The 25,684-nt window shown below is 35.3% G+C and overlaps 4 protein-coding genes and 1 long non-coding RNA gene across 9 annotated transcripts; 3 read left to right on the forward strand and 2 right to left on the reverse strand.

The window, feature by feature from the left end:
* Positions 1-640: 640 nt before the first annotated feature.
* On the forward strand, positions 641-3,549 carry LOC121256173 (acyl-CoA-binding domain-containing protein 3-like). Of its 2 annotated transcripts, none has more exons than XM_041156846.1 (5): positions 641-1,531; positions 1,929-2,034; positions 2,138-2,238; positions 2,363-2,433; positions 3,184-3,549. In XM_041156846.1, the coding sequence occupies exons 1-4, from the start codon at positions 798-800 to the stop codon at positions 2,427-2,429; spliced, it is 1,008 nt and encodes a 335-aa protein (XP_041012780.1). In that variant the 5' UTR covers positions 641-797; the 3' UTR covers positions 2,430-2,433; positions 3,184-3,549. The 2 variants fall into 2 exon arrangements, with proteins under 2 accessions (XP_041012780.1, XP_041012786.1); XM_041156852.1 differs by lacking the exon at positions 3,184-3,549 and adding an exon at positions 2,735-3,135.
* Positions 3,550-4,877: 1,328 nt separating this feature from the next.
* Positions 4,878-10,396, forward strand: LOC121256197 (molybdate-anion transporter). 3 transcript variants are annotated; one of them, XR_005938937.1, is made up of 10 exons: positions 4,878-5,386; positions 5,591-5,735; positions 6,895-7,063; positions 7,305-7,563; positions 8,165-8,253; positions 8,614-8,796; positions 8,900-8,985; positions 9,083-9,167; positions 9,616-9,763; positions 9,884-10,064. XR_005938937.1 is itself a non-coding variant. In XM_041156879.1 (9 exons), exons 1-9 carry the CDS (start codon positions 5,176-5,178, stop codon positions 10,016-10,018), a joined length of 1,359 nt encoding a protein of 452 aa, XP_041012813.1. In that variant the 5' UTR covers positions 4,879-5,175; the 3' UTR covers positions 10,019-10,396. The 3 variants fall into 3 exon arrangements, 2 of the variants coding, with proteins under 2 accessions (XP_041012813.1, XP_041012807.1); XM_041156879.1 differs by lacking the exon at positions 9,616-9,763 and having other exon boundaries at positions 4,879-5,386; positions 7,305-7,560; positions 9,884-10,396; XM_041156873.1 differs by lacking the exon at positions 9,616-9,763 and having other exon boundaries at positions 4,880-5,386; positions 9,884-10,396.
* A 1,877-nt stretch (positions 10,397-12,273) lies between these two features.
* LOC121256218 (probable prolyl 4-hydroxylase 9) lies at positions 12,274-16,192 on the reverse strand. The gene is made up of 8 exons (XM_041156909.1): positions 15,804-16,192; positions 15,589-15,708; positions 15,266-15,423; positions 14,486-14,588; positions 13,485-13,580; positions 13,286-13,351; positions 13,004-13,123; positions 12,274-12,452 (listed from the first exon to the last, which is right to left on the reverse strand). The coding sequence occupies exons 1-8, from the start codon at positions 15,939-15,941 to the stop codon at positions 12,366-12,368; spliced, it is 888 nt and encodes a 295-aa protein (XP_041012843.1). The 5' UTR covers positions 15,942-16,192; the 3' UTR covers positions 12,274-12,365.
* A 4,181-nt stretch (positions 16,193-20,373) lies between these two features.
* Positions 20,374-25,192, reverse strand: LOC121256233. Of its 2 annotated transcripts, none has more exons than XR_005938945.1 (3): positions 25,028-25,192; positions 24,719-24,885; positions 20,374-22,706 (listed from the first exon to the last, which is right to left on the reverse strand). It is a non-coding gene; the product is annotated as an uncharacterized LOC121256233 (long non-coding RNA). The 2 variants fall into 2 exon arrangements; XR_005938947.1 differs by having other exon boundaries at positions 20,374-22,721.
* On the forward strand, positions 20,592-24,337 carry LOC121256211 (protein CONSERVED IN THE GREEN LINEAGE AND DIATOMS 27, chloroplastic). Its single transcript, XM_041156897.1, has 7 exons — positions 20,592-20,816; positions 21,182-21,334; positions 21,725-21,802; positions 22,497-22,592; positions 23,471-23,506; positions 23,747-23,928; positions 24,017-24,337. Exons 1-7 carry the CDS (start codon positions 20,592-20,594, stop codon positions 24,177-24,179), a joined length of 933 nt encoding a protein of 310 aa, XP_041012831.1. The 3' UTR covers positions 24,180-24,337.
* Positions 25,193-25,684: the final 492 nt, after the last annotated feature.

Below are 25,684 nucleotides of genomic sequence, written 5' to 3' on the forward strand. Positions count from 1 at the left end.
CAAAACTTTAATGTATATTAATTTTTAACTCAGTCCCAATACTTTAGATAAATACTGACACGACGAAGGAGGGAACAAAAGTACAAAGCACAAGCTATTAGGTATTACATAAAGTCTATATGTAATACCTAATAACTCTTTTAACATTAAAAATTGAAGAGTAAAAATACACTATTAGCATATTATTGATAATTTTGATTTATTTTATCAATTTTTTTTTTAATTTTATAATTTTTAATATATTAATAACTTTTACACATATTCACGTATTGTTATTCAAATAAAAATTATAAATACAATTATATAAATAGGATTTTTCAAAAGAGTTATCTACATACCGTCCTCGTTTGGGAGCGATTCATGCAAATTTATACAAATATATTTTAAAAAAATTATAATTATAATTATAATAATATATTTCTTAAAATAATTTTTTTTCTCATTCTACCATTGATAAAACTGTCCATGCAATCTTCTGTTCAGGATTACAAATTTTTCAAAAATATATTATAATTGAAAGCGGAAAAAAAAAAGGAAAAAAATAAGTGTTGGAAATTTGAAAAACTGGAAGGACCGGTCCTCCGCTCGGAGGGTCTCGGTTTTTTAGCGGAAGAGTCCTTTCCGAAATAGGGCTCACATACCTGTGTAGACGCTTGCCAGCAGACCGACACCTAACAAATGCACAGCAGAATATACTTTGCCCTGCTCTGCAATATCCCCACCCTTTTCTGATCTCTTCCTCGTCGAAATCAGTCTCTGATCTTCAATCCTTTTTCTCCATCTCACAAAGCTTTCCCATGGAGCTTCTGTTTGAACTCTTTTTGACAGTTTCTCTTTCTCTGACTCTCTGTTTCCTCCTCTCCAAGCTCCTCTCTGCAGCTTCTGCCGGTGACAAAAACCGCACCTCTACGTTGACATCACGTAGGGATGCGAACGGAATATGGGTTATGCCTGAGGAGCTTAAGCTCCAAATCGAGAGAAGATTCCGGTTGGTTGAAAAAACTGATAAAAATAAAACTGAACCGGTTCAGGACAAATTGGATGTTCAAGAATTTGTCAACGAAGGGTTTGAGTCAACGGAGAGGGACATTAGGGGAGAGAAACATATTGAAGAGGTATCAGAGCGTTGCTGTGTGGGAGAGTGCGGGGAAAGCTTGGTGGATGAAAGTTCTAAGGGGGAAAAGCTTTGCGAAATTGAGTTAGAGTCGGTTAAGAGCGAGGTGGATTCGGCCAGGGATGTATTGGAGTACGGAAGCAATGAGGGATGTGAATTCGATAAAAGTGGGGATGATGAGTTCAAGGACAAAGTGTTTGATTTGGAGGATGAATGGGAAGGGATCGAAAGGACCGAATTGGAAAAGGTCTTCGGCGCCGCGGTGGTGCTTGCGGGATCTGCCATTACTGCTGGTCGAGCTTCGAGTCTTGGCAGTGATGTGGAGGCGCAGTTATATGGGCTTCACAAGATTGCCACCCAAGGGCCTTGCCATGAACCCCAACCAATGGCATTGAAGCTCTCTGCTCGCGCTAAGTGGTAATTATCTACTCTTACAGCTGCCTTATTTAATTATAGTTGCCAAGTTTTCGTTGAGTGCCACTACTTTCTATTTTGTAGTATCCACCAAATTCAGAAATCCTTCTTATAGATGATTGGCGCTAGAAAGGGGTTTTTTCCCTTTCCTTTTTGAGAAAAAGGTGTTTCCGTGTGTGTGTGTGTTTCTTCGGGATGTTGGAGGGGTGGAGAAGAAACGAAGTATCGACATAAATGGACTTGATGCCATACCACCACATTAAGGCCTTCCCTTCCAGTGTATATAGCTTGATCTGTAGTCATCCCAATAGATTTTTGGCCCTTCAATTTGATTCTGATTGTGGGGCATATAATGCACTTGATGTCATTTAATGATGTAGCACTAATTACATTATGCAAGGAATGCTTGGCAACGGCTTGGTAATATGAGTCCGGAGGTAGCAATGGAGCAATACATCGCCCTTCTTTCAAGAAGTTTTCCTAGGTGGATGCAATATGATTTTGTTGTAAGCATCTCCTTTTGGACCATATGCTACTGATTCTCCTTTTGGTGATTTTATCTATGGACTATTTGGAGTTCATATTGCTCACGTAGTTTTATTGGTTCAGAGAGATAATAAACAGGTTTTAGAAGAATTCGAAGCATTTAGGAAGCTAGCTTCTGATTTAGAGGAACTGCCATCAATCCAACTAGGTGCTGCAGATGAAAGGTAATAAATACCAATATGTCCTTGTGGGTGATCAGTGGATGGTGTTTAAAATGATCTTTCGCTTATTTAATTACTACTTATCCTTCAAGAGCCGACTTTAAGGCAGTCATTTTTTTCCCTGCAGGACAATGGAGATGAAGCCTCATTTTGAGGGTTTTTACGTTACTGGATTTGGTGTCCAAAATCCATGATTAGGTATGCACAGATTCTTTGGTTAAGATGTTCATGGCTTTAATTTGTTCAGAGACATGCAAGCCAGACATTGTCTGTTGATATGGTTGTGTTGTATATAGTCGGTAAACTGAGTGTGTTGTCTATTAATTATGATAGACTTACAACCTTTTTACCACTACTTTATTACTCTTAGTGTATTTGTTTTTTTTTTTTTTTTTTTTTTATTCTTTCAAATGTGCATTAAAAAAAGAAGAAGAAATCCTTATGTAATGCTCTGGAATGGTTAGAGTATAAGCATAAATGTGACTAGATCTTTCCTTAGATCGTTACAATGCGCGAAAAAAGCTCTTTGCAATATTGGTGCTCTATATGAGAATCACTTAGGAGGTATCCTCGAAGCTGTAATCTGTTGGAACAAATATTGAAGATGGCTGGAAATTATGGAATAGATGGATTTGGAATTGCACAGTTGCAGCTCTCTATGATAACAGATAATCAACCATTGGAGTGTTTACTTGTATAGAGCTGTGCCCTTTTATAACTTTTTTATTCATAGAGGAAAACAATATTGGCATGGTAATATATCGAATATATCAAAGTACAATTACAATAAGTAAGATTGGATACTGTAATTACAGTAGCTGGCATCCTTCTTTTTTATATGTGCTCAAAACTTGTTTGAATATAAAGTTAATAGGATTAAAAATGAGGGATGATTTCCCACATTACCTATATCGCATTGACTAACCTGGCATGGTTCTTCATCTTCAGGACAAAGGCATGTCAATTGCTCTTCATCACCAGAATGGCATCTCCTAAATCCTCACTGCAAGGATGCAGATGCCCCTTTAGAGTACTGGTGGAGGCATCAGACTGTTTATAACCTAGTAGATATTACGTTGTTCTGTGCAAATAAAAAACAGAAAATGTATATCTGGCATCCACTTAGCCTTGTTCCCAAGACTTACTAGTAGAAGTATATAATCGTGGGCCTAGGTATTTCCCCATTGGACCTTTTTTTTTTTTTTTTTTTTTTAATCTTTTTCCTTTTTTTTGGCTCCTTTGATTATGATCAAAAGGGAAATTTGGAATGTTAGAATTTCCTCCAAATAATAGGAAGCCCATTTAGTTTGTACAGTTAATCTGAGCCAATGAGATGTCTATTTAGCTGTTAAAAAATTGTGGAGGTATATGTTTTAATTTTCACCGTTGGGTTAAGAAACTGCCAAAACCAAGCACTAGTCAATGCGCACTCCTCACCAAACGCATAGAGAGAATAAGGAATAAGCATGCACCTGTTTTGACGCTGTAATAGTACTTACCTGTTCTGGATTTGTCACATCCTAATAATGCAAATTTTTGGTACAGCCATACATCGAATGAAAGAAATTGGCTGAGATGGCAACTGTGTTAACTAATGTAAAAGCACACCTTCGTTCGATTCTTCTTGGCTTTGTTCAAAAATCGTGAGGATGGGTGGGGATTAATTAATTTGTTTTACATTTTATTTCTAGTTTTTATATTTTTAAGTGTTGTTTTAGGTTTCATTTGGATAGTAAAAGTGTTTTATCTCATCTTTTTATTATAATTTTTTTAAATTTTTACACAAAATATAATAAACAATTCAACATTTTCAAATATCAAAATAATAATAATATCAAAAAATAATATTCTAATAATATTTTATTTAATTTTTAATTTTTATCTTAACTCATCTCATTTTAATTTACTATCCAAACTCCACATAAATTATATTGAGGTGATTGTTGGAGATATTCACCCACTCTGCATGAATTTCAATAATTGTGCTAGTGTAATGCTCGCGGGAGAAAAGAAGTAAAAAACATATCATCATTTGATGACAAGTGTTTTTGGATGGTTTGTTTTCACAGATGAGATGAGATTAAAGTTAAAAGTTAAATAAAATATTATTAGAATATATTTTTTTAATATTATTTTTATTTTATGATTTGAAAAAATTGAATTGTTTATTTTATATTGTGTGAGAATTTAAAAAATTTGTAATAATTAGATAAGATGAGTTGCAAAAACATACGAAGTGTGAGTTTGAGTTTAAAAGTTTAAAAAAATAATTTAAATATTTTAGATTGAATAATAAATAATTTTTTAATAGTAGATTCTTTTAGTAAAATGTATGATGTAATAAAATAAAATAATATTAGATATAATTTTAGAATATATAATTCTCGAACGCTCTCTTTATTACCGAATCAAAATGTAATCTACTATTAAAATATAGATTTTTTTACAGTAGATTCTTCATTTACCCAATAATTTTTTTTAAAGGTAACACACATCCTACATTGTATAAGCGGCAAGTTTTTTCATAAAAATAATTTTTTTCATTTCCTGGTAAAATATAATAAATTTGTACAAATGAGAAAAATGGAATATGGTAGACGAAGATGTTCTTATTTGAAAGAAAAGAAGAAGAAGAAGGAAGCAAGCAAAAAAAAAAAAATATATTGGTGCCACAAGCGGCAGGTTTTCTATTGGATACGTCTCACGTTCTCCTACGCCTCGCCAGCGGTTTGGTTGCAATTGGAGGGCCGAAGCTTCAGATGAGATCCATTATTTAGATCTGAACTCCATCTCTTTCTCTCCTTTGAGCTTCTCTCTCTCTCTCTCTCTCTCTCTCTCTCTCTCGGAGTCACTTTAATCCATGGCTCAAGATTCAGGTGTTCTCTGAGATTCGAATTACAGGTTTTTCCTTCTATACTGAATTTTCCGAAGAAACAAAAAATGGGAGTCGTCATTGAAAGCTCCGTTTGGGAACCGAATCTCGCCCTATACATTTTCATCTTCATCTCCTGCCTCCTTTCCATATTTCTCTTCCCTTACGCATCCAATAACAACAGCTCCATTAAAACCCCGGCCCTCTTCGACCATGGATTCTCTTCCTCCTTCTTTCGTTTCCAGCGGAACTTCCTATTCGTCTATTCCCTCGCTTCAGGTCGGTCACTTTTCCTATTAAAAACCCTAACGAATTAGGCTTATTTTGGTTGCTGAGAAAAATGCGGCTTGAGAAAAACCGAAACGACACGTTGTGCGCTCTCTCCGTTTGGTTGCCGAGAAATTGCAAGAAAAGAAAAAGAGAATAATCATGTTAGGATTTCGGATCACTTATATGATTTTGTTTTTTTTAATTTTCTCGCAGCAATGGAAGGACTATGGGCAGTCTTCGGAGAGTTCGAGCTGGCTCACTATGGAGTTAGCAGAGAGCAAATGATTTTGTCTCTCTGTGTTGGTTGTGCAGCTGCTCTTTTCGTTGGCACTTTCTTAGGCGTGCTTTCTGATCTAATGTAAGTGCGATCACTTGCTCCAGAACGCCTTATTTTGATTTATGTATTCTCTGGCTTATTCAGAGTTTAATTGACGAAATAAAAGAATAAAAAATGATTCATATGAAGCAAAACTGGAGATATTGAATTTTCTGATTTCTTTAGCGGTCTACTTATTTGCAATGTTGAAATCTGTTGGGAGAAAGGATCAGTGTTTTTGGAAAGAAATGTGAACGAATTTAAAGTTGAAAAAAATGCAATTCCCGTCTCAGAAATGTAGGGGACATTATGTCTTATGTGGTACAATTCATGGCAATCCCAAAAGATAAATTTTCTTATCCAAAAAAGAAATGTAGGGGACATCTGAGGGTTAAAGGGAGCATTGCATACACCTATTACAAAAGATAATCTCTATCTTACTACGATCTTCTTTATACTGAATTATTGGTAAGTTTCTCTGTCTTCAAAAAATAAATCTATCACTTGCTTGATTTAAATGGTGGAAATAATCCCATTTCTTGAAGTTTAAAATGTTTATCACGTTAAAATTTAAGGTCTTGGTGATATGCTCTCTCCAAATCTAAGATTCAAATCCTATTTGGGTGTAAACAATTTATAGAGGCCATCGGGTTGGGAAAAATTCCCCTTGAATTACCCAAGGTGCACTTGCAGAAAACTCTTTGCCGAGGGCCTGTGCTCCGGGATTAGTCAAGACTTTGTTCTTGGACATCCGGTGCCAATCAAAAGAAAAAAAAAAACATTAAAAATTCCAAACACTCAATATAGTTTTCTCTTAGTTTATATATGAAATGTTAGTTTATATATGAAATGGTGTGCTTCTAGTGTGCTTTTGTTTTGCAAGAATACTGTGTGAGAAATATCCAGGCCAGATGTTTGATTTCTAGTGATTTGCTTTCACATTTTTTATGTAGCCCTTTTAAACTGAACATGGGAACATGGTACAACTACGTCTCCTTTTGGTAAATTATGTTGTTATTCCATGCTTTATGCATAAAAAAACATGTTTCAACTATGTTACTTGAAGAACATACAGGTTGGCTAAGTGCTAGCGTAAACTCCTGCACTTTGGTGTCATCTTTGGAGCTATAATTTTTTAATTTTATGGAGCAGAAAATGTAACAAACCCTAACAAAGTCACCTATTGTATGCTTGTGCGCAGAGGTCAAAAGAAAGTTTGTCTCATTTTTTGCATCCTTCACCTGTTTGTCGGCATTTGGAAGAGGATTATTGCTCACCCAAGTGTTCTGGTAGCAAGCATCTGTTTGTCCCTCGCCTCTTCAATATTTTCATTCAGTTTTGAGACATGGGTGGTAGTTCAACATGAAAAGGTTTGTAAAGAAATGTCATTCTTCACTTTTACTTTTCATGCAGGCTGTTCTTTGGTGTAGGTACCATAACTTTTCCTCATTGAAGTGAGCCAGTTTTGTTTGTTTTACCTGATTAAATTATTTGTTCCTGTTTCTTTTGTGCCGTGTTTTATCAGACTGTGAATGCCTATGTGAAATTATAGGGGTGTGATGAAATAGCCAGATTGCTAATGATTATGTTTTTTGGATCTTTTCTTTGCAGCAAGGGCAGAGGCAAGATTCAATGAGTGATACATTTTGGTTAATGACTTTTTTTGAGTCTGCGTCTTACATTGGAAGCCAGGTGCTTGCAAATTGGCTCATTGGTGATAATATGGAGAAGAACATAGCATCTCCTTCCAATGCAGCTATCTTGTTGGGAATGATAAGCATAACTTCTGTTACTGTAGGATTGAAAGGACCTTCGCAGACTGCTTCATTTAAGGAGTATAGAGTGTCCTTTTATTCATATATTTTAGGTGGTAAGACTGTAAGAATTCAATTTTTTTAGTAGAATTATATTGCCTTTTATTTTACTCAAACGAACTAAGCTTGGGAAATTCCAAAATAAAGTTTTAAAAAAAGCTTCAAAATACAGTTGAATCAATTATTAACTGTTCTAAAAACTGGAGGACAACAGGTATCACGACTCCAAATTCATTCTAGGTATGAAAATAACTGAACTAACTGTTTGAATTCTATATTAGTTCGACAGGTTTCAAAAATGATAACAAGTGTCTTTGGGCCATTGTTTTGTTGGCACCTTCAAATCATACTTGTCATGGCCTATTTTATTTGCTTTGGACTTGATCTTACAATTCATTAATCCCTGGATCCATGATAATTTTTCATCTTTTATCTGCCCAAATCACCCTTGAATTTCAAAGAGAAGACAAGTACTTATAGAACATCTATTTGGATCTCATTTTGATTGTTACACAACTAGAAAATTGCATTGCCTTTAAGAGGACTAATTGCATCCCAGGTTACAATGTATTTAATGATTAAACAGCTGATTTCTAATTATGCTTTTGCATGTAATTGCCATTAATGACTTTTTTTTTTTTTTTTTGTGACTGGCAGATAAAAGGATATGCCTTTTGGCATGGGCACAAGCTTGCCTTCACTTCTCCATTACAGTGTTTTGGCTTTTATGGGCCCCGACATTGGTGGTATGATATAAACATTTTGAAGTGAACTCATCATGTCAGAGATTTTGAAATATCTGCAAAAGTGTTTTTCAGGATGGGTTTCTTAAGCTTTCCCCACATGCTGTAGTCACTTTCTATTCATCAACATCTAACTCAATTGACCAACCGAACTAAAGAGTTGCTTTGAAAAGCTAATTTGTATTTTTTTTCCTCAATCAAATCAATAGAATTGTTTTAGTTTTTGAAACTTATATATCCATTGATTTAACTTTCTCATGTCTTTTCCCTATTAAGGTACTTTCCTGTCCTTGACTGGATCATGAACATTGACTTGTGATTATCTTCTAAATTGTAAAATTCTTTGAAACTCATGTAAATTAGGCTGATGGACGAGAAGTGCATCTTGGATTGGTATATCCCTGTTTGCTGGGTGCTAGAATGCTTGGAAGCACAGTGTTCCCATGGCTTATTAGTGGACCATCACCACTCCGCACTGAAGATTGTTTACTATATTCATTTATCGTACTGGGGCTTGTGTTATCTATAATAGCTTATGATTATCAGGTACATATCTCTTATACTTATGGAAATATGAGAAAAAATATTAGCCGTTCTAGCTCTGGTGCCAGGTGTTCAGAAGTTGACAGTGTTCATTTCTTGTATGCAGGAAATTGAAGTTCTAGTCGCACTATTTTGCTTATTCCATGGGTGTGTTGGCTTAATTTTACCTTCACTTGCCAGATTGAGGACCATGTATGCTAAACTCAGAGTCCTAACTTTTAACCTTAGGAAGAATTGGCCGCATCATGTGAATTTGTGTTGATGGTTCTGCTATTAATTTTGTTCACAGGTATGTACCAAATGAGTTGCGAGGAGGAATGATGAGCCTTTCTCTAGCCCCTGCCAATGCAGCAATTCTGCTTTTTATGACCCAAGTGCGTCTCATTTATTTTCAAAGCTGAAGTGCATGCCTACATTTAAGCCCTTGTTAACATAGGGAACAGAGAAATAAACATCTCTCCATCTAACGTTCAGCTGGTTGGCTGGTGCAGTAGTGTTAGAATGATCATCATATTGATATACAGTGATGGCAACATACATAACTATTTGTACACTGAAGGTATAAAATTATTTATAGGCTGAAACTTTATAGCATATGTAGAAGTAGAAGAGGATCCAAACTCTTGCCTAGGGAAAACAAAACCTCATCTTTGTTCTAATAATACCTCACCCTTTTTTTAAAAAAAAAGAGAAGGATCCAAACCAATTACTTACTGATCTTTACTTGCATTCTCCAACTGGGAATATTAGAAGTATGGCATGCATAATGTGCTGATCGTTATTTCCTGTTATTTTATTAGCTTTTACTAAATAATTGTGTAGAATATACCAGGAGCTTTCCTCCTAAGAACATCCTCATAAAGTGTTCCGACTGAATACCTGATCAGGGTCCCCTATCATTGTGGTGAGCGATGGTAGGGTGACTTTAAAATAGAGAGAGATAAGAGGACGAGTCCAACTGCCCAAGAAGGTGATTTAAATCACTTGAGAGCTGCTTTTAGGCAGTTATGATTTGTTTTCATGCCAATATACAGTGTAATGCTATAGTTATAGTGTCATATACTACTGTTGATACTCGGTGTTTATGCAGGGAGTCTACTATCGGAACATTGGGAATGCAGCAATAATGGCATTTGCTGCGATGTGTCTACTCACAGCAGCTGGTGGTATGCATGTATTGAAGCGATTGGGGAAGCAACCATATCAAAACTGGCACAAATTGTGATTTCAAGCCCATTAAATTTGTTTCATGTCCTCATGGTTGTTGGTTTCTGGTTTGCCTTCATTGGTCACTAAATGATGAGAACAAGAAGCAAGAAGAAAATGAGATTTTGTGGGTACAGACAGGACTGCGCAGATGCATCGAGGGTATACCCATGAAGAAGTGGGGGGAAAAAAGGAAAAACCAAATCGAGATTCAACTCTTAAAAAGATTCTCCCGGTTGTCGTCAGGCACCTAGTTGGAGCATGAAGGATATTGATTTCATTTTTCGAGGCAATGCCGGTATAGTAGATGGTGAGTTAGAATAGGAAACATAAGATTTACACGTTGATCGTTATGTCAGGTATGTTGTGGGACTACACAGCGCCGCCATTCGGGTTATGATTGATTTGAAAAGGTTAAAAAAATACACACACACAAGCACTACGAATGGTACATTCATCATTTTATTTGTTTTTATTAATATTTGGCGTGTATTGTAGTAGATGATTGCTTGGTCGCGGATACATCTACGTTGTCTTGTCTACTGCCGAAAATTTTGTAAAGGACAGCTTGAAGAATATCCCAAATTCAGTTAGATCTAGAAGTTAAAATATGCTTAGATTTTTCTTTTTTGGAGCTGGTTAGTTATAATGATTAATACGTGATGATATTTTTGCAGTTACAGTTACCCGATGCACCGGGAGGCTGTTAAAATCACGCCTCCAAAAGAACGGTTCGATTTAGCTGATTTAAATTGAATCGGTTAGAAATTAAATTGATTTTAATAATTTTTTTTTTTACCAAAATATGATAGAACTAAACTTATGTTAAATTTTTTATCACTGTATTCGATAAGAATTGCAGAAAAATTGAAAGATAAAACGTGTACTTTATTTTTTTTAGTTTAACAAAAAGAAAAAAGAAAAAGAAGCTGAATAAATGTTTTGTATTAAATTTGTGAATGTGCATAAAATAATATGTTTGCTATGTGCCTATTACTTAACGGTCTCTATCTTCTTTGTATACTTAACGGTCTTTATCTTCTTAGTATACAAGAAAAAAAAATGTTGACAATTGATGTTAAATACATAAATTAAATGTTTATTGATACTTGCTTAGATTCTATCATATTTTTATTGAAACTAGTCAATAAATTTATATTTGGTACTCTTTTATACATGATATTATATTCTTGAATTGTGTTAATTTTAATATATTTGATGAACATTGAAATAACAGATTCAAAATTGTCCTGAATCCGATTCAATTTGTTTCACCTGATTCATTGAAGTAGTTCTTACCCAATTTCGACCTCAGATTCTGATTTTCGAGCCTTTGGTTAGAAGCATTTCATGGTGCTTGACCTCGCCCAACTAGCTAATTCGAGATCTTAAAATCTCAGGCCTAACTGAGCCCAAAGTAGGTTCAACTTATCTTGGGCCCTTTCTCCATAATATCGGGCTTGTAATGGCCTTTTTTCAGGGGGTGGGGCATGGTGTGTTAATCGTTAACATCGCGTTTCTGCCACGGTAAAAGCAAGGCCTACCGATACTTCAAACGTCATACTTAGATTAGAGTTATTCTACTCAATAGTTTTATACCACACACATGTTGAGAAAAAATAAAAATAAAAACAGGACTGAATAAAATTTTTCTTTAAATAAATGTGTATACAATACATACACACGTCAATTTTAAAACAGGACCCTAAAAAACTCACAACCCTAACAATTTATAGTTAAACTATAACTAACTATTTATAAATTCCCAAAAAAAAAAACCTAACTGTTTATAAATACGTACAAGGGTAGCTAGCATTCGTTCAAAAAGAAAGACGAGTATATATAACTAAATTCTAAGGGACAACTTGCTTGATGCAACATTAGAAATTAAAATACTAATGCGAGAATTTCTAAGAAAAAATTATTGATTTACAACTCTTTGAAATTTATTTTTAATGAAGTCAAATGTTATGAAACTGGGTTGTAAAAAAGTTGTAAAGAAATAATAGTATTATTGTTAACTTTTCAAAGACCACAAAAAAAATCAAATATAAAATGAGTAATAAATTAGTAGAATGGTAGTAACCTTATTATTTTCCATAATATATGAGCAATGATACAATGACAACCTATCTACCATTCATTTATGACTTATTAATAAAATAATACTTTTTTACAATTTAAATACATCAAATAAAAATAAAAATAAAAATATATATTTTAAAAAATATTATTTTATTCTAAAATTGTAGACAAGTAGTAAAGTAGTAGGTGTTTTATCATTTCTTATATATTATTACAACATGGATAGCGATTATCGATCAAAACAAAATTTTGAGTTACACGCCGATTGCAGGTACAAAGATTTAATCATCTTGTTCTTGATCCCTGATCCACTTTGTGGCCACCCATTTTACACCTTTAATTACAGGGCAGCTGCCATGAAGTGACGTCTGCCAAAAGCAATCCAATAATGATTACCAGAAGAATCCGAGGAATGGTTGCAATTCATGCACTTATGAAGCTCAAACACGGTGCTAAGGAAATATAAAAGACTCCTCAAAGCTTTAGGACTATTATCCATTTGGTCCCTATGCTCTTAATTCAGCCAAACACAGAGTTAACTAGTAATGAAAAAATATAAGCAGATTCTTCATATCCATTGGGTCCCTATGCTCTTAATTCAGCCAATTTGATCTATAAACATACAAAATTATGGTCACCATCGATTCCTGCTAACATTAATTCAGGCAAATGGCTGAAGGTAACCATTCCAGGCTATGCTTTATAGTATGCTTGCCGAATGCCTACCCACATTTTGGCAGAATGAGGTTTTGTATTCAAATCCAGTTGATGTTTGTTGATCTTTTTATAACGGGTAATTTTATCCTCGATTGAGAAAGTCTTCATTAGAAAGATTGAGACGATGATAATGATAATATTGTTACTAACTGCATCAATTGAGAAAGATTGAGATGATGATAATGATAATATTGTTACTAACCGCATCGATTGTAAGATTCGGGGTCATTGAATAGAAAAGAAGCCCATCCCCTTTGCGTGGTTTCACTTTCAAACCTATACAGTCTTTGAAATCGTAGCTTTCATCCATGTTAAAGCCATTCTGCAGATCAGAGCATAAGCATATTTGAATCCCCAAAACAAGGAATAAGAGAACTAAAGGCAGGCATTAGATGATCACCTAGATGCATTTTGAATAAGTGATCAAACAAAAAGATAAAAATTCTATCCAAAAGTATGAAGAGAAACAGAAGTTTGATCTTACCTCAAATGGAAACATGGTTTCCCCTCCTTCTTCAACATTTGATAAATACAAGAGGAAGGAAGCAATCTGCATGAAGGTTAAAGAGACATGTTACAATTCTTTACAGCCTGTGCATGTTCTATCCAAACTCACGTTTCTGTAGTTCTATGAATAAGAAACAAATAATAACCAAACAAACACCTAAGCTTTTTGCTTGTACCCTTTGGCTCTTTTGCGGGCCATACTCGGCAGGATTGAACACGTCGTAGTGTGAATTATACAATTGCCCAATCTCATAGCGCAAGATGTTGAATGCCTGAAACATGGCGATATCCTCAGACAATTTTAGAATTTTTCCTGAAATGAAAGTGGAACTACTTCAACGAAGAAAATGAAAAGCATGTAATCAAATAAATAATTGTCTAGGCATTAAAATCCAGCAAAAGCATTGAAGGTATTTTAGCACTGGTGATTTGTAACAACGTATTGATAGCTTGTGTGGACCAGAACATAAAAATGTAGAGGGCAGTGATGTGCCATTCTTATTCCCGAACCAATTCAAATTTGTACACCAAAATATTGAGCGAGTCATTTCTACTAGAGAGAGAAGGAGAGGGGGGGGGGGGGGGTTAAGAGAAAAACCATTAAGATATCCCTATCATTGAGGCAGCAAATTCATGTAATGAGCTGTGAATCAGCATTTTTTCTGCAGATCAATTTATTCGGAAGGCTCAGATAGAAGACTCAAAGGTAAGACATGAGTATATGTGTGAGCAATGCAGTTGCATCAGTGATAGCTGCAACTAAATTTGCCACTGAACTAAATTTACCACCAAATGCAGATGAACAACAAGATATTTTCTTCCTGAAAGAAAATCATAAAGAAAAGGAAGAAAAAGGAACAGAACCAAGAAAACAGGTTTGATTGGAAGGAGATGCAGAAGGCAAGTATCCAGGTATTAACAGCTGGTGTTCATCCACTGCATTTTTTTTTTTCAAAATAAGAACTTTATTGATGAGAACTAGGCGTAGGCATTCATCCACTACATTGCCCATCAACCACCTCCCCAGGTGGCAAAAAACTTTCTAATCTTTAACATTGTACTTAAGATTAACATAGACGAGAAGTTGTCTTCATACTCAAAGTCTTTTGGATATAAATGTGTGTGAGAGAGAGAGAGAAATTGTTTATATGAAGATGATAAATATTACAATTGGTACCTCTCCATGGACCCTAGGAAGCATTGTCACCTTCGCAATTTTTTCCTCAATGATATCCAAAATACCATTTTTGTCTTGGGCAGCACTAATAAACACGCCAGAACTGTTTCACATGAAGCATAATAGATTATCTTGTCAACATAATCAATATGTCCTTAAAATTGATAAAAACTCCTACAATCATGATTATCAATCCTAACATGCAATAAACTCCACAAATAATGCACAGGAGGAAATCTGTTTTAAGTACATAATAAACCAGCAGATGTGAGTAACAACTACTAGAACAAAAACAACAATGGTGATGACAACAACAGCAACAACAACAATAATAATAATTTTCTTTATTATTACAAGAATAAGGAAAATAAACACATCATCTAATACGGTAAAGGGAAAGCAAGGGTTAGAACATATACGATCTTAACTTCTTATTGTCAAATTTGCAGCCTATTTACATGCAAAGCTAATTATCCCGGGAAGATATTATCAGATACTAGTTACTAATCAAGAATCAATTCCACTCATCATCAATTCCTACATACATCATGTGGCAAATTGTTTGCATGCATATTCTGCTTAATAACATAATGTATAACCAATTGAGAAGTGATCAAGCTAATTGAGTTGAAGGACGAGAGTTTCAAATTCAAGGAGGTTAATTATTTTACATCTCAATCACCTTATGATATATACTAATTGATGTTGATTTTCATCTTCAAATGCCTAATCTAATTATAATACCTCACACAAACACATAAAAGGAGAGAGTGGAGGAACCTTGTTCTAATTCCCTTTGAGTCTTCCTCTGTTTCCCCTGGTCGTAAAAGAACAGTGGACGGTCTAAGAATTGGCTCTGCCATGTCTATGACTCCCTGGCATTGCTCTGGTGTAGCAAAACTAGGAAAATATAGTGCCCGCGGTTTCCAGCTCAAGATCTATGGGAAGTAAATTGTAATCCACAGATGAAATTCACAATTGAAAAAAAAAAAAAAAAACAGAGGGGATGTGGGGGGCGAGGAAAAGAAAAGAATACAACATGTTTGCACAATTAGCCGAACAACGAAAAAGAAAGGAATCGCTTAAAGAGCAAAACCGAGCACCTGAAAGGGAATTGAAGTAACAGAATTGTCTCCGGTCTCTCCAGGAGTCAACGAATTGTATTCGATTCCCTCCTTGACCGATTCTTGCAGCGTCGATCTCGTCGTAGCTGAAGAAGTATCCTGCGGAAGAATTGAAACGGTGAAATACTTTCCACGGAATACAAAAAAAATAAAAGAAAAGAACAAAAAATAGGAGAGAATCAGAAGAAAGCTACCTGAAGAGAAAGGAGGGTGGAAGCGAAGAAGCCGGAGAGGAAGAAGAATGAGCAGAGGAGAAAGACAGCCGGTAACCCTAGCTTCTTCGTCTTCGCAAAGCACCAATTCCAATATCCTTTCCCGCTTTTGCCTTTCATTATAAATATATATAGGTAGTATGTATATCAGCCCCAAGGATCGTTAACAAAATGAAATAAAAAAACCGAAAAAGCTCTGCCGTTCCCTCTTTTGATCTTTGAGAAGAGTCCGTTCCGTTTCCTTTATTTCGTTGGGATTGGGGCGGTGGTCAATTTCAAAGACTTGGGAAAGCAGTCGAGCACGGCGTTTTCTTCGTGGAACATTGGAAACCGTAAGACACGGCGGGAACTTTCTTTAACGGGATGATTGACCAGCTTTGTGCTGCCTTTTTTTATTGTCGAAAAAAATAATAATATCTACAATTCCTTTTACTATTTTTTTTTTTATAAAATTATGTTTTAAATTGAGAATATTAACGATAATATTTTTAAATTATTTGATAAAAAAAAATTTATTTAAAATAGGATTGTTTAAAAAATTAAAAAAAAGATTATATATATCATTTAAAAATAATATGACATTTGCTGGATTGACTGTACTGCATCGGTCTCGACAGCCCGTGTCTGTCATCATTATGGTAAGTAACGGGATTGTACTGTTTTGTCTCACAAATATTATAGATATAAACGAATTTAATATATATATATATATATATATATATATTAAAATAAATATAGTGTGCTCTAGCCCACAGTTTTACCCCCTAATTCCTGGTAATCTATTTGTAAGTCTAAAATCTGTGGGGAATTAGGGATAAGACTTTCAACTGATTTTAACAAGGCTTTATCGTGCAAATTAAGTTGGCATTTTCTCAATAATGATAACTCTACGTGGAAATAGCTGTTTAAGGAGAAGTACTTTAAACGTAAGTCCTACCCAGCTCTCAAGCAAAGCCAAGAGACTATCTTTTGGAAGCCTCTTCTCAAACGAAGAGAATTCATTCTCTGTAGCCTACGTTTTCAAATTAATAATGGAGTCGATATAAAAGTTTGGTCTGATCCGTGGATTTATATTCTCTCTCTCTGCCAATCTCTGTTCACTCCACAATAATTATTGACAAGAACCTTCACATAATTATTACGGAATTGACTCTTGAGAAATCAAGAAGACGAAACTCTCTTCTGCTTAGTGCTCTTTTTTCTCAAAACACGGTCGAGGAAACTGAGAAGATCCCCTTAGCTCAACTTCAGTTCCATACTGATAAAGATAGACCCGTTTGGAAGCATCATTCTTTGGGAAATTTCTTTGTTAAATCTGTCTATGCTGCTATTGTTAACCAATCCATCAACAACATTACCCTTTTCGTTGGGAAAAAAATTTGGAAGCTTAAGATTCAGGATAGATTGAAACTTTTTTTATGGAAAGTTTTCAATAATATCCTCCATACTAGAGCACTCCTGAAAATTTGCCTCTCTCTCCAGACGAACTCGTTGAATGTCCCCTCTGTAATTCAAGTGAAGAAAATTTGTCTCATCTCTTCCTCAAGTGTCCCTTATCTAGAATCATGTGGAGACAATCACCTTGCAGCTTGGCCTATCAATACTACCTCCATTGGGCTCTTGGATATTAACACTTAGATCTTAGATATTCTCAATCCTGTTGAATATTTCCATATTGATGAGGAATACATTTATAGTTTCCAATTATTTGCAATGGCTGCTATGGACAATGTTTGGTTTTACAGGAATAAAGTGATTCACAACTCTAATAAGAAGTTTATTCATCAGTTCCTAGAGCAGGTTAAAAAATCATATCATGAGCATCGCAGGGCTAGGATTGGAAAAATCAACAGTAGGGTAATACTTGGGATCCCCCCCCCCCTCCCCCCCATTTTGTCTCTTTAAATTTTGATGTAGCAGTAAGAACAAATGACAGCACATCAGTGGCAATAGGATGGAACAACAAAGACATAGTGTTTTTTGTATCAATGCACTCAACTAGCTGCAATCCACAACAAGGTGAAGTATTGGCTGCATACATTGGAGTCAAACAAGCCCATAGCAAATAGTCGAAGAAAATCAAATTGGAAGGAGACTCAAAGAACAATGGTAGCTTTGAACGTTCCCAAGAACAATCAAGATTGGATTGCAGAAGGAATCACCAGGGACATTAGAATATTGCTGAATAAATTTGCCTCTTGGGAGACGATTAAGATACATTGATCTCAGAATCAATGCGTGCATGAATTTAAGCAATGTGCAGCCTCCAATAATATTATTGGAAGCATATCCCTTATTGTTGTTCCTCTATGCTTTCTTGCTTTTCATAGTAGCAAAGATCCACCTTTTGTGTAATGTCTAGACAGAATATATGTATTGTATTTGGTATATTAATGTAGGTTTATTTTCAGAAAAAATAGTGTGCTCTAGCATGCATGTAGCCCACTGTTCCTTCTACGCCGCACACCCTCCGACATATTTATTTATTAGGTTTTATTATATATCAACTATTATTCACTTTCACATACCACACATGATAGTTTTTTTTTCATAGAGGGTAGGACATTTTTTATAAGATGTGGGATAATGAATAGCGATTGATGAGAAGAATTATTCTTATTTATTTTATTTTATACTCCTCTCCATAGGCACAAAACAATATTCAAATTAGAAAAACTGAGAGGTCAGAGAGTTGGGGAGATGATAACTGAGATTGATTTCTACAAGGTCATGTGTGCAATGGTTCCTATATATTTCACAATATTGTTAGTAGCATATAGCTCAGTGAAATGGTGGAATCTATTCACTCGGTGAGATATTCACTCACAAGCAGTGCTCAAGGATCAACCAGTTCATGGCCGTCTTTGCAGTTCCGGTGCTGTCCTTCCACTTCATATCTCTGAACAAATCCCAACAAATGGACACCATGTTCAGACTAGCCGACACTCTCTCTAAGGTTGTGGTCCCTGTGTTGATCTCATTTTGGGCCATCTTCTTCAATGGCAGCTTGGATTGGCTCATCACTTTCTTCCCTGTGGCTACTTTGCCCAACACACTCGTCATGGGAATTCCTTGACTCAAAGCCATGTATGGAGATTTCACCGAGAGTCTCATGGTGCAGGTGGTTGGGCTTCGTCGGAGGGAGAGAGAACAAAGAAGGAAAAAGGGAAAATCTCGTGTTCATCAAAAGGAGAGAAGTTTGAAGTTGAAGAATAATGTTACTCATTGTCTCAATTTCTATCATTATTTCATTATCCTATAATATGGTATTAGGTAATTGAAAATTATTTATTATATTTTATTTGTAAATTTATCATTTAATATCAGATCATGAAATAATGGAAAGATAATAGAAGTTGAAATGATGAAAAGATTTATCTTTTCCCTATGTAAACAGACGGGACTAACGTGATATGACAACATTATAAGACGTGTAAGAAAAATATATACTATCATTAATAACTGTGGTAAGGTACATAAAAATAGCATTGAGATATTAAAAAAATTAAACCCAAACGAAATTAAAATCTAATTCATAATTCAACGAGAGATATTGTATCTCACCTGGAACCTGTTAGAGATTTATCTTTGATTATTCGGCAGCAAACAACCCATCCTTGATCTTTCCACCTCAAATCGAGTTCAAAATTTTTCGCACTTTGGACCTGAAACCATAACTCTTCCAGACTCTCAAAGTTAAGAATCTTATCTGCATCTTTATTTGATAGGCAAAACTTTGATGAGCACTATGGGTATTAGACCCTAAAATTTCCATTCTCCCGTTAGTTTAAAATTAGAGTAATGCTATGTATAATTGGAAGTTTACAAGCGTCGTACAGTCGTTTTGAAAAAGAGTAAGGTCTATTATTAAAAAATTAAATTTTTTTTTATATGAATTCTGTATTTATTTATTTTTTTTAAAATGATTGCAAAATACTTACACACTCACAACTGCAACTATCATTTCTCTTAGAATTATATCTGCATCTTTATTTAATATATAAATTTTCGGGCCTTTGGATCACGGGTAAAATGGATAGAGTAAAAGAACTGAAACGGGTTTAAGGACTAATTACAAATACAATGGTAAATGACTTGTTTCTGTTACAATGGTAAACATGAAGTTTCTGTTAAATGACTGGTTTTTTCCAAGTTCTTATGATGAATTTTGACCTCTAATTATTTAGACAATTTATTGGTTGGTACAAAATCACTAGACAAATTGAACGGCTCAGGAGGAAAAAAAAAAAATTAATAATTAATAAATATCCACTGGTCTTGCTCAGTAAAGCCCGTGCAAACATCAGGAATACACTCGAAATTGCGTGGAAGAGAAAAGCTGCCACGTTGAGAAAGCAATTCTGCTTCACCCTGTCCCTGGTTTTCAACAAGGACCAGAACGTCTGGATAATCTAACTCCCAAAGCTCATCAAGTGAATGGTATGAAACAAAGCACGTGGACAGAAAGTTTGAACACTACAACATTAAAGTAGGGCAATGATGAAATGGCAGTCCCTGATTGGTGACTGTCCTCTCAAAGTGGCAAAAATAGTGGTCCCAGTAAGGAAGCAACAAAACCATTAAGTGAATTTGTATCCATCATTTGCCTCCACGTAAATAATATATGGTTCCTAAAAGGATACAGGGCATAAGATCCTTCTTCTTTCACTTCTCTTCCTCCAATTCTAACCAAGAACTGAATAGGGAAACAAATTCAGCATATTACCTCTGCTGCTGCAACTATCATAGTAGTTCCGATTCTGGAAACAAATGCTCAGGGTAAACGTGTATTGCTCTCTGATTCCCAGTTCAAGCCAAGTCAAGCTTGGAGGCAGCTACGGTTCATGGATCATTCAGTATCACAGGGCTTGGAGACGTTGTCAAGGGACTTCCGTCAAGGCCTTGAAAGATGAAAAAGATGGGGGAACAAGTGGATTCCCAAGTCGGAACTGGAATCCCGGACTGGAAATTGAGGTTCCTTTCGAGCAAAGGCCGGTATGTTTAGACTGTAATCATGTACTTCAGCACTTGTTATCACAAACACAGCAATAGATGTTACAGAAACTTCTTTCTGCCCCTGCATATTAGAAAAATAAAACCACTAAATGATGGGTAAAAAGGCATACATGATCCCCCTTAAATGTCATGCAAACCTGTAATATTAACTTTCTGCGAAATGCATCACTTTTCAAAATTTTCAACGACACTGATATTTAAATAAAGGAATGAAAGAGTATAATTAGGAAAGCATGATCACGGGTGAAGCATGTTATGGGTTGAGAGGACTCATACAAGAGAGTCAGGTGTATTGTGCGTTGTATCACAATCAATTCACACTCAGTTATTTGCTTCTGTTACAGGTGAATGAGTACTCCTCTCTAAAAGATGGAATCCTATATTCATGGGGTGAACTTGATCCCGGGGCCTTTTTCCTTCGTCTTGGAGGCCTCTGGTTAGTAGCTTTCACATCTCTGGGAGTGCCAATTGCAGCTGCAAGCTTTAATCCTTCAAGGGTAAGATCAAACTAAAAATGGCCACTTTTGTGTACAAAAGCATCCACTTTTTTTGGGCAATTTTGTGAATAAATTTTGGATAAATATTATCTGAATAAGAGCAGACCGAGACTGCAAATGAACCATCACATTTATAAGAACACTGTCTTAAAATCCATGAGCTGATTATATTTAGAATAATACTCCATCTTTGCAAAAGAGCACAGAGCCTACTAGTAATATAATTTCACTGCTGCTATATTTAGGACAACACTTGATCTTTGCAAAATTGCACAGAGACCATAGGCTCAATCAGAACAGACTCATGCAAACCAGCAAGAGATGTTTCAATGGTTGAAAGATCTTTTTGTGAATATATATTCACTAATTTCCATGTTTGAACCTTTGCAGGAACCTCTAAGATTTGTGCTAGCTGCTGGAACAGGAACTCTTTTTCTTGTGTCATTAATTGTCTTAAGAATTTACTTGGTATTTTCTTCTTCTTCTTCTTCTTCTTCTTCACATTACAGTAGTTTCATTTCTATAGTGCATGTATGTTATGTAACTTCGACGGCAAGCACTAACGGGATAATTTCTGGAGAGAATGACTACAAAGGCTATGTAGGAAATAATAGATTCAAAAACATTAGAATGGTCTGTTGCCCTCCGATTACAATCAAGAATAGCTCTGGAAAGTCTTCGAGATCACTATTTCAACTATTTATCATTCACTTACCAGTCAAATGTGCAGGGTAAACATATTTATTTTTTACAAATAGCTCGGAGATTTATGGGCACAGCCAAGGAAACAAAAGCACCACCTTTCAAGATATTTAAGTTAGATTCACATATTGACAGATTCAACAGTACTATAATTCTTATGAATAATATTGAATTCTTCTAACTATGACAACATGGAGGCAAAAATGCTTTATGGGAGAGAACATGGATTCAAACAGAAAAACTTGCACATTAGTTCAACCACACCAACAAGCTAATCCCAATAACCAAACAAGAGGTAGAGCATCTGAACTACAAAATTAGAAAGATCTAGAGGCAATATAGGCATGCACAACCAGAACATGCATAACTTTTAAATAGCTATCAGGTTTAAATATAAAACCTCTATTTCTTCACCAGTATTCATAGAACTAATAAACAATTTTGCATAATGATATTGCAGGGATGGAGTTATGTTGGTGATAGACTTCTATCGGCAGTGATACCTTATGAAGAGAGTGGATGGTATGATGGGCAAATGTGGGTAAAGCCGCCTGAGGTTAGCATCTTCATGCATTCTTCTTTCTTTCTTTCTTTCTTGTGAGGAGACAAGGGGCATCATTAGCAATGCAAAAATGACATGAACACCTTTCTGTTCCTTGATTTGCGGTATCTGCAACATCAGTTTCTGCTACTGAATATTAATTACAGACAGCAACTAGAAAATACCAGTGAAATAATAAAGAATGGATTAATTAACCTCTTAAGAGTACTTTGACTGAAAAAACTTGTGAGTATTCAACTTAAAAGGGGGTAGAGAGATTTACTACTAGACAAGATTTAAAGAAGAGCCTCATAATCATATAGTACGTTGAGAAATTTGACAGGTTTTGCTCTTTTGAATATGTATTGCCATCGCTTAATAATGTTGGAACCACAGAAGCATCCACGGATCATTTGTTTCATACATAGACAAACTGTATAGGGCCATGTAAAAGAGAAGTGCATCTTTAATAAAAATTGTATACAGCCATCTAATATTGGAATAAAAAAAAAAAAATCTTTAATGCATGCAAACCCAGAAAAGTACATATATTGGCATTACATGCACTAGAACTTCCCATTTTACCACCGCACTTCACTTGGTACAATCCAAAGGCAGCCGAAAAATATGGGATGTATTAAAATGGGTGGTATAAATCAAGTGTGTTATCCTAAAACCGGACAAACCAGTAAGAATTTCAGTCAATTTTAAGACTCAATTATAGTCATTCAATAAAGGTCTGTTGATTGAGCATTCTGGTTGATGACGAGATGAAATGACTGAGGCAAGATTCATTTGCATTAGCTCAACAGACTATAAAGACAGCCAGTGTAGAAATCATGCACGTTCCAATTAGCAATTGGAAATTAATAGCTTCTCGTCTTATGTTGCAGATCCTGGCCCGGGATAGGTTGTTGGGATCTTACAAGGTATTAAACAATATAAATGAATCTATTTCTTGTTTTTTGGTAAAATAACTTTTGCAATGATCCTGGGAAAGTGAAGTAATAATGTTAAACTGGACTGCCTGCAGTCAAATGCAACACACACACACAGAGCTTAAGCAAGGACACAAATGTATCTATGCTAGACATTGCAGTGGTGTGAACTGCAGTTTATGATATTTTTCACTGGAAGATGAAATTCATATGGAATATTTATGTCTCTAGGTGAAGCCAGTTATCAAGAAGCTAAAACAGACACTAGTTGGAACGGGGGTGTTACTTGTTACAGCAGTTTTTATTTTCATCTTTGCTACACCAGTGGAGGATTTCTTTCAAACCACCTTTGGCACAAAAGAAAACCCATCAGACATTCTATCTTCAAAGATCAGCACAAAGTTCAATTTAAGGTATAAATATACATTCCAACTGTGCCATTAAAAGTGTACCTAATATGCTTCTATTTTGTCCTTGAACAATTTCTTTCGAACCTTGTAGAAAGGAGGAGCTGCTTAAATTGCCCATCGAGGTGATGGCTGACGATGATTTAGCAGCAGCAGCAGCTGAGGCTGCAGATGGAAGACCGGTCTACTGCAGAGATAGGTTTTATCGTGCATTAGCAGGTGGACAGTACTGCAAATGGGAGGATTTAGTTAAATAATGGGGGAAAGGAGAGGCACTAGACAACATATTAAGTTCCATATTATCATTGTGCCTTGCAATTTCCATTTAATAGACGCATGTTTAAAAATTTATGCCATTATTATAAGGAAATCATTTACATAGTTTAAAGAATCAAAAACACTTCAAAATTTATAATCCATACACTGCTTGTTATCCTATCAGAGTCGAAATCAAATCTAAACAAGTTTAGAGGCAAAATCTCAGCCATAGAAAAGTTAGTGGTTAATGAGTGTTGACTTGCTAAGATATGGCATGATGAAAAGTTTCCTTTGGAGTAGATGCCTTCTGTGAAGTATCCTTATTAGTTAATCGCGCCAAAAAAAAAAAAAAAACAACTCATGCTGAACTTACTATATAAACATGGTGCGAGGGAGAAAAGATATTCCAACAAGAAATTCATTAAACTATATCGGTTGTTTGAATCAAGAAATAAGATCGGTATGTTAGATTCTGTTTTCCAGTGAATTTGCACAAATCATTATCTAAAATACCACATTTGAGAAGGTTAGATTTTACCAGTTTCAAGTCAAAAGCATTTAGTCCACCCGGAATTAACTCCGAAGCATTCTGAGGTGATAACCGTAGCTCTTCCAACTCATTCCTTTCAAGTGCCAAAGGACACACTAATCACTCATTCAACGTCAAGTTTGAATTCAAGATTGCCCACAGGGCCAGCCTAATCACTAGCAAGGTACTCCACTCCGAATCTATAAACGGTATTAAACAAAACTCATCCATAAACTAAGAAGCCAAACAATTGGATGATTTTATTCTATCTCACAGAATTGAAATTCAGCTAAAGATCATTAACAAAGATACTCATACATTGATGATCAACATATTCGAACGGTGCACAAACCACTGAGAAGCAGCGGAATCGAATGCATTCACCCCGACGAACTCAGTCCGAGCTGAATCAGACTGCCGGTGCTGCAAGAGACCGGCTAGAAAAGCCATTTCGAACCCTTTTTTTTTTTTTTCCCCCTTCAGTTTATGAAGCACTACTTGCTCAAAAGGGAAAAGCCCAAAAGAACGATGAAGAAGTAGTATTGGACTCAAGTTCCAAAAAGGCCCGAATATGCCATCCTAAACCTACCCTAAAAACTTCTATTTGAGTTCGGCCCAAAACAATTGCGTTGGGAATTCCATTTAATTCAAGGGGGATGAATGTTCCGTTTAGTAATTTAGATCACATGTTGCTGAATGCTGGGAGTGATGAGTAAAATGGAAAAGCATTTAGTGCAAACCTTGGATGCAGTTTTCTTTTTTTTTTTTTTTTTTTTGTAACAAGCAAGTATATTTCATTAGAAAAGATGATACAAGAGAGGGGGTAAAATTTCTCAACAAACACTTTAGGATAATAACAACAGTGCAAAGTGGTGGATAAAAAAAAAAAAAAAATAGATTTTTGTGACTAATTTTTTGTCTTCATCTATGTTCTACAAAGAGGATTCCGTCTTAAAAGACGAAAATAAACTACTT

This window comes from Juglans microcarpa x Juglans regia, chromosome 1D (genome assembly GCF_004785595.1).
Source record: "Juglans microcarpa x Juglans regia isolate MS1-56 chromosome 1D, Jm3101_v1.0, whole genome shotgun sequence".
Taxonomy (NCBI): Eukaryota; Viridiplantae; Streptophyta; class Magnoliopsida; order Fagales; family Juglandaceae; genus Juglans; species Juglans microcarpa x Juglans regia.